Source organism: Besnoitia besnoiti (assembly GCF_002563875.1).
Source record: "Besnoitia besnoiti strain Bb-Ger1 chromosome Unknown contig00078, whole genome shotgun sequence".
NCBI lineage: Eukaryota > Apicomplexa > Conoidasida > Eucoccidiorida > Sarcocystidae > Besnoitia > Besnoitia besnoiti.
In genome coordinates, this window is record NW_021703969.1 from 1 (window position 1) to 8,897 (window position 8,897).

Below are 8,897 nucleotides of genomic sequence, written 5' to 3' on the forward strand. Positions count from 1 at the left end.
TTAGTATGGGCACATCATATGATGACAGTCGGTCTAGAGGTAGATACCAGAGCTTATTTCTCTGCTATGACTATTATGATTGCAATTCCTACCGGTACTAAGATTTTCAACTGGTTAGGTACCTATATGGCTAGCCATACAACTACAAGAACTGTAGATCTATGGGCTGCTCTTAGTTTTATCCTATTGTTTACTCTAGGTGGTACTACAGGTGTAGTTATGGGTAACGCTGGTATGGATATTGCCCTACATGATACATACTATATTGTAGCTCATTTCCATTTCGTATTATCTCTTGGTGCAGTACTAGCTACTATATGTGGCTTTATCTTCTATAGCAGAGATATGTTCGGAGATACTGTAAATCTATTCCATGTAAATACCGGTGCTTCTCCATATTTAAGCATCTGGTTTGTAGTCTTCTTAGGTAGTATCTTATTAATTTTCATCCCTATGCATATACTTGGTTTCAACGTTATGCCAAGAAGGATACCAGATTACCCTGATTATCTTTGTTATATTAATACATGGTGTTCAATTGGTTCTATATCCACAATAGTTATCATCTTAACTATGCTCTGCTAATGCACTTAACATGATGGTCATGAAAAGCACAAGAGAACTTGGATCCGGTAAACAAAGACCTTCAAGATCTAAACCAGTAGTCCAACTCGTAGTATATACTCCCCAGAAAAAGGTAGTTTATATCAACCTAGGAATCCCATTTTAGTAAGTGTAACATGGAGTCTAGCTTCAGTTGTTATCTGATTGGTATTGCATGCCCTGAGTACGTAAGGAAAAGGAAAGGTTAACCGCTATTTAAACACAACAGTTACCGTAGCTGTAGATGAATGCTAAATCTAGAGTATCTCTCCTAAGACACTGCATAAATATGAATGCTCCTTCCGCCATTCGTTGACTGTGTTTACCACGGGGAATTAGAACAGAATACCAAGTTCTTTTGCCTGGAGGTTTGTTACGTTCCGTACAGTTGTAGGTAAAAGGTATGTTAGAGACTTAGACTAGCGTTGGAGCACATTGTTTCATTCGATAGTCCACGCTCAATCTTACCATACATAGTACTTTTATGATCCCAGGCTGGTTTAATAAGTCAAAGTTTAGCCGGGAAGTTAGCGTCTAAAATATATAACCGATAGTCTCAACTTAGATGCACAGATGGACATAATTAATCCTTGTACGGTTTGTACCTACTTGACTCCTCAGTTTAAGCAGAACTGTAGTTTCTCGGGACTAAAGTCAGCATAATCAATAAAAAGGTTTGTTCAGCCACTGGTTCACCATCAACTACCTTGTTTCGACTTCGTACCGACTGTGTTATTGTAGCACATATCAATCCTTAAATAGGGATATTATTCCCAAACAACCGGATCGTGTTGGCTAGGTGAACTAATCACGTTTCATAAATACAATCAGTGAAAGCTCTTTTGATTTCCATGAACGGAGTTACATATTAGATTCTCTTCGCTCCCATGGTATTTAGTAAGTTAACATTGAAACGTATCCAGTGTAAAGTTTGAACGTAATCCAGCTTTACCTTCTATGTTGTTATGTTAACCAAATAAGTTTCATCGTTGTTGATATTTCATTGACATGTTGATAACATAAATACTAACAAACCACCGGTTTTGGATGGGATTACTTTTAACACCGCATAATATGCTAAAAAGTACCATTCAGGTACGATATGAAGCGGAGTTACAAACCGGTTCACTGGTATGGAGTTATCTGGGTGCGATAATTCGACATAGCTGTGATGTTAAGGAGCATAGGAGATGCTACACGCCTTAATTGGTACTGCATTGATATAATTATCGTACAAGCACTCAGCTAGTTATTGAGAGACACTCACGAGCCCAAAACCATAACTTCGTAATCTCAATGGTTTGTGATAGAACCATAACACAATGATCTTTACACAGTTCAACCCTGTATTATAAAATCCAGTAGACTCATGTCCTTGTCGTTTATATAAATCTATTAATGCTTGTCAAGTTCCTTGTATCTAGTGTTGATGTACAACAGACGCTCTCCTTGTTCCACTACCTAACCATAATCTATTGTTCCAGATATTAAGGAATGTACGCTTCATATAACTACACAACGTTATGCCAAGAAGGATACCAGATTACCCTGATTATCTTTGTTATATTAATACATGGTGTTCAATTGGTTCTATATCCACAATAGTTATCATCTTAACTATGCTCTGCTAATGCACTTAACATGATGGTCATGAAAAGCACAAGAGAACTTGGATCCGGTAAACAAAGACCTTCAAGATCTAAACCAGTAGTCCAACTCGTAGTATATACTCCCCAGAAAAAGGTAGTTTATATCAACCTAGGAATCCCATTTTAGTAAGTGTAACATGGAGTCTAGCTTCAGTTGTTATCTGATTGGTATTGCATGCCTGGTGACTTAGAATATGATTCTTATTAATGGGAGCACAGTTCCCTGGGTATCCAATCCAGTGCTCTGCCTTGGGCATTGAAACTAACCCACAGTTCAACCCTGTATTATAAAATCCAGTAGACTCATGTCCTTGTCGTTTATATAAATCTATTAATGCTTGTCAAGTTCCTTGTATCTAGTTAGCTCACTGCGTACTTAGGATCAGACCAAAAGAGTTCACTAATGGTACTAGAAAATAGGAGATCGCGTTAGTTCTTGGGAAAACGACTTCCGAACCACCAATATATATTGGTACAAAGAAGTTACCATATCCTCCGTACAAAGCAGGCATTAAGAACATAAAGATCATAGCTAGGCCATGTATCGTTATTATCACATTATAAGTAGCTATCGTCTCTGTACAAATGATCCGCGATCCAGAACTGTATAACTCAAATCGAATAAAACAAGACATTATAGTTCCTAGAATACTGAAGATGACTCCGGTTATGAGATACAGACAACCAAGTTCTTTATGATTGCAGTACACCACCACCCCACTGGACTGCTTAAGACAGCTAAAAGTGTTGGATTTCAATATCACGGTAATCATGTTTGCTTGGAAGCTGTAGTCATTATAACTATTGATTTAGTATAAGCATAGAACCAATCCGGTAGTAAGATATACGATAGTAGCTAATCTACCATATAAGATATAAGTCGCTTGTGGAATAGCACTACCAATAATAATCAAGAAGATCATACTGTATACCCAAATAATTACCCATCCACTGACTACATTTCGAGTCATAAATGTTGTCGTATCAACATTCGAGTATTCAAAGCTCGAATTTCAGATAAAAGAGCTAAGTTAATGAGAGAGGACATAAATACTAACAAACCACCGGTTTTGGATGGGATTACTTTTAACACCGCATAATATGCTAAAAAGTACCATTCAGGTACGATATGAAGCGGAGTTACAAACCGGTTCACTGGTATGGAGTTATCTGGGTGCGATAATTCGACATAGCTGTGATGTTAAGGAGCATAGTGCTACACGCCTTAATTGGTACTGCATTGATATAATTATGTACAAGCACTCAGCTAGTTATTGAGAGAACTCACGAGCCCAAACCATAACTTCGTAATCTCAATGGTTTGTGATAGAACCATAACACAATGATCTTTACACAAGTTCAACCCTGTATTATAAAATCCAGTAGACTCATGTCCTTGTCGTTTATATAAATCTATTAATGCTTGTCAAGTTCCTTGTATCTAGTTTAGCTCACTGCGTACTTAGGATCAGACCAAAAGAGTTCACTAATGGTACTAGAAAATAGGAGATCGCGTTAGTTCTTGGGAAAACGACTTCCGAACCACCAATATATATTGGTACAAAGAAGTTACCATATCCTCCGTACAAAGCAGGCATTAAGAACATAAAGATCATAGCTAGGCCATGTATCGTTATTATCACATTATAAGTAGCTATCGTCTCTGTACAAATGATCCGCGATCCAGAACTGTATAACTCAAATCGAATAAACAAAGACATTATAGTTCCTAGAATACTGAAGATGACTCCGGTTATGAGATACAGACAACCAAGTTCTTTATGATTGCAGTACACCACCACCCCACTGGACTGCTTAAGACAGCTAAAAGTGTTGGATTTCAATATCCTACTACATTAAGATTATTCCACATCGGTTACTAGGCGTAATATATGGATTCTTGTTCTCACTCATCTTAACAGCGAGAGAAAACTACTACTCAGATGCTAGTCTAATCAGTAGCATCGTACTTGGAGTTATCATCTCTGAGACAGGATTATTTATCAGCTTTTTCTGGGAGTATATACTACGAGTTGGACTACTGGTTTAGATCTTGAAGGTCTTTGTTTACCGGATCCAAGTTCTCTTGTGCTTTTCATGACCATCATGTTAAGTGCATTAAGTATAGTGGTATCCAGCGTATATTTGAAAAACCAACATTTGTATACAAGCTGTACGAATATCATGACATTCACTTTGGTAGTCGCCTTCTTAATGTTAGTCTGTACGGAATACTTAGGACTATCTCTTTATATTAATGATAATGCATTTGGTAATGGACTTTTCATCTTAACTGGTATACATTTTAGCCATGTTATTGTTGGAGCTATCCTTGTATTCTTCACTCAAAGTATCTATAGTTCTTTAGTTACTTACATGCCTACAAGCTCTATAATGCTAAGCAAATCTAAAGGTATGTTATGCAAGATCTTTACAGAACCATTCACTATTTTATATCTACACTTTGTAGAAACCATGTGGATATTAATCCACATTACATTCTATCTCTAAATCATATAACGGTCGTAAGGTACGCCGGGGATAACAGGTCAGATAATATTGGGAGTTCTAATCCTCGGATTGTATCAGCACCTCCATGTCGGCTCATTACTCCCTTGTTATTGAACAAGATTCAGTTAGGAACGCTAGTTCACCGTCAGATGTAATACGTGAGCTGGGTTAAGAACGTCTGGAGACAGTTTGTTCCCTATCTACCATATTATCTAATTGGTTTAATTTTCTTACAAACGGCTTTTGGTTTGATTGAATTATCGCACCCAGATAACTCCATACCAGTGAACCGGTTTGTAACTCCGCTTCATATCGTACCTGAATGGTACTTTTTAGCATATTATGCGGTGTTAAAAGTAATCCCATCCAAAACCGGTGGTTTGTTAGTATTTATGTCCTCTCTCATTAACTTAGCTCTTTTATCTGAAATTCGAGCTTTGAATACTCGAATGTTGATACGACAACATTTTATGACTCGAAATGTAGTCAGTGGATGGGTAATTATTTGGGTATACAGTATGATCTTCTTGATTATTATTGGTAGTGCTATTCCACAAGCGACTTATATCTTATATGGTAGATTAGCTACTATCGTATATCTTACTACCGGATTGGTTCTATGCTTATACTAAATCAATAGTTATAATGACTACAGCTTCCAAGCAAACATGATTACCGTGATATTGAAATCCAACTTTTAGCTGTCTTAAGCAGTCCAGTGGGGTGGTGGTGTACTGCAATCATAAAGAACTTGGTTGTCTGTATCTCATAACCGGAGTCATCTTCAGTATTCTAGGAACTATAATGTCTTTGTTTATTCGATTTGAGTGAACATAAGATCATCGAATTTAACGGTATGCTCCTGAAAGTAACGGTACAAGCTGTAAACAAAGGACTCCTTAACTTAAACTGAGGAGTCAAGTAGGTACAAACCGTACAAGGATTAATTATGTCCATCTGTGCATCTAAGTTGAGACTATCGGTTATATATTTTAGACGCTAACTTCCCGGCTAAACTTTGACTTATTAAACCAGCCTGGGATCATAAAAGTACTATGTATGGTAAGATTGAGCGTGAACATTGGATGTCACCATGGTTATAGTTACGGTACATATATAAAATCTACAGTACGATTTGAGATTTGTTACGTGACGAGCGGTGTGTTTAAGACTAGTTTACATGCGCTCATTTTAATATGTAGTTATTTAACGAAGTTCTATTGTGCTAGCATGGTTTCGAGAACACACAAATTTCCATGAGTCTATTCCGGGCACACCTCGTCTTTTATCGGTGTGCTCTCAATCTAAATTCATCTTATAACTTTGGTTTCTTAGTTGCAATTACCTTTGTACTCCAAATAATTACAGGTATCACTTTAGCGTTCCGATATACTTCTGAAGCATCTTGTGCATTTGCTAGTGTTCAACATCTAGTTAGAGAGGTAGCAGCAGGATGGGAATTTAGGATGTTGCATGCAACAACTGCTTCTTTCGTCTTCTTGTGTATCTTAATACACATGTCTCGAGGTATGTATAACTCCAGCTATAGTTATTTAACTACTGCTTGGATGTCTGGTTTAGTTTTATATCTACTTACTATAGCCACTGCTTTCCTCGGTTATGTACTACCATGGGGACAGATGAGTTTCTGGGGTGCTACAGTCATTACTAATCTCCTTTCTCCAATACCATATTTAGTACCTTGGTTACTCGGTGGATACTATGTATCTGATGTAACATTAAAACGATTCTTTGTATTGCACTTTATATTACCTTTTGTAGGTTGCATTCTAATTGTATTACACATCTTCTATTTACATTTAAATGGTTCTAGTAACCCTGCAGGTATTGATTCCGCACTTAAAGTAGCCTTCTATCCTCATATGTTAATGACCGATGCTAAATGTCTATCCTATCTAATTGGTTTAATTTTCTTACAAACGGCTTTTGGTTTGATTGAATTATCGCACCCAGATAACTCCATACCAGTGAACCGGTTTGTAACTCCGCTTCATATCGTACCTGAATGGTACTTTTTAGCATATTATGCGGTGTTAAAAGTAATCCCATCCAAAACCGGTGGTTTGTTAGTATTTATGTTATCAACATGTCAATGAAATATCAACAACGATGAAACTTATTTGGTTAACATAACAACATAGAAGGTAAAGCTGGATTACGTTCAAACTTTACACTGGATACGTTTCAATGTTAACTTACTAAATACCATGGGAGCGAAGAGAATCTAATATGTAACTCCGTTCATGGAAATCAAAAGAGCTTTCACTGATTGTATTTATGAAACGTGATTAGTTCACCTAGCCAACACGATCCGGTTGTTTGGGAATAATATCCCTATTTAAGGGATTGATATGTGCTACAATAACACAGTCGGTACGAAGTCGAAACAAGGTAGTTGATGGTGAACCAGTGGCTGAACAAACCTTTTTATTGATTATGCTGACTTTAGTCCCGAGAAACTACAGTTCTGCTTAAACTGAGGAGTCAAGTAGGTACAAACCGTACAAGGATTAATTATGTCCATCTGTGCATCTAAGTTGAGACTATCGGTTATATATTTTAGACGCTAACTTCCCGGCTAAACTTTGACTTATTAAACCAGCCTGGGATCATAAAAGTACTATGTATGGTAAGATTGAGCGTGGACTATCGAATGAAACAATGTGCTCCAACGCTAGTCTAAGTCTCTAACATACCTTTTACCTACAACTGTACGGAACGTAACAAACCTCCAGGCAAAGAACTTGGTATTCTGTTCTAATTCCCCGTGGTAAACACAGTCAACGAATGGCGGAAGGAGCATTCATATGTTATGCAGTGTCTTAGGAGAGATACTCTAGATTTAGCATTCATCTACAGCTACGGTAACTGTTGTGTTTAAATAGCGGTTAACCTTTCCTTTTCCTTACGTACTCAGGGCATGCAATACCAATCAGATAACAACTGAAGCTAGACTCCATGTTACACTTACTAAAATGGGATTCCTAGGTTGATATAAACTACCTTTTTCTGGGGAGTATATACTACGAGTTGGACTACTGGTTTAGATCTTGAAGGTCTTTGTTTACCGGATCCAAGTTCTCTTGTGCTTTTCATGACCATCATGTTAAGTGCATTAAGTATAGTGGTATCCAGCGTATATTTGAAAAACCAACATTTGTATACAAGCTGTACGAATATCATGACATTCACTTTGGTAGTCGCCTTCTTAATGTTAGTCTGTACGGAATACACGGATCGGATTCTTGTTGGCCTGGCACCTGTTTAGTAACTGGATGAACGCTTTTTACGCCTGGTATGCATGGATAATACTCGACTCTTCTATAGTTTAACCGCTACTGCTGGGACTGTATATTATGTACTTACGGTAGTACTATCAAGCCTCTTCTTCCAAATAGATTTCATGGAAAACCTAAAATTCGCATGTTTGATTGACATTTAGCCGCTAATATACAATCATCCAAGATATATTTATCTATCGCAGGTTCGGTCTAATGTCCCGTTATACTATATAGATCACATGGCTTCTGGTACTTTGAGATCATGCTAACGGCGAGAAGGGAAGTGTGTTTCAAAGAAAAGGGATGTTTAGCCGGGAAGTTAGCGTCTAAAATATATAACCGATAGTCTCAACTTAGATGCACAGATGGACATAATTAATCCTTGTACGGTTTGTACCTACTTGACTCCTCAGTTTAAGTTAAGGAGTCCTTTGTTTACAGCTTGTACCGTTACTTCAGGAGCATACCGTTAAATTCGATGATCTTATGTGTTCACTCAAATCGAATAAACAAAGACATTATAGTTCCTAGAATACTGAAGATGACTCCGGTTATGAGATACAGACAACCAAGTTCTTATGATTGCAGTACACCACCACCCCACTGGACTGCTTAAGACAGCTAAAAGTGTTGGATTTCAATATCACGGTAATCATGTTTGCTTGGAAGCTGTAGTCATTATAACTATTGATTTAGTATAAGCATAGAACCAATCCGGTAGTAAGATATACGATAGTAGCTAATCTACCATATAAGATATAAGTCGCTTGTGGAATAGCACTACCAAAATAATCAAGAATCATACTGTATACCCAAATAATTACCATCCACT

General features: G+C 37.3%; 2 protein-coding genes across 2 annotated transcripts; both read left to right on the plus strand.

The window, feature by feature from the left end:
* Positions 1-3,353: 3,353 nt before the first annotated feature.
* Positions 3,354-5,395, plus strand: BESB_075880 (cytochrome b; the record flags this gene model as incomplete). Its single annotated transcript, XM_029365949.1, has 2 exons — positions 3,354-3,374; positions 4,952-5,395. 2 exons carry the CDS (start codon positions 3,354-3,356, stop codon positions 5,393-5,395), a joined length of 465 nt encoding a protein of 154 aa, XP_029214830.1.
* A 624-nt stretch (positions 5,396-6,019) lies between these two features.
* On the plus strand, positions 6,020-6,880 carry BESB_075890 (cytochrome b; the record flags this gene model as incomplete). Its single annotated transcript, XM_029365950.1, has 1 exon — positions 6,020-6,880. The coding sequence occupies one exon, from the start codon at positions 6,020-6,022 to the stop codon at positions 6,878-6,880; it is 861 nt and encodes a 286-aa protein (XP_029214831.1).
* Positions 6,881-8,897: the final 2,017 nt, after the last annotated feature.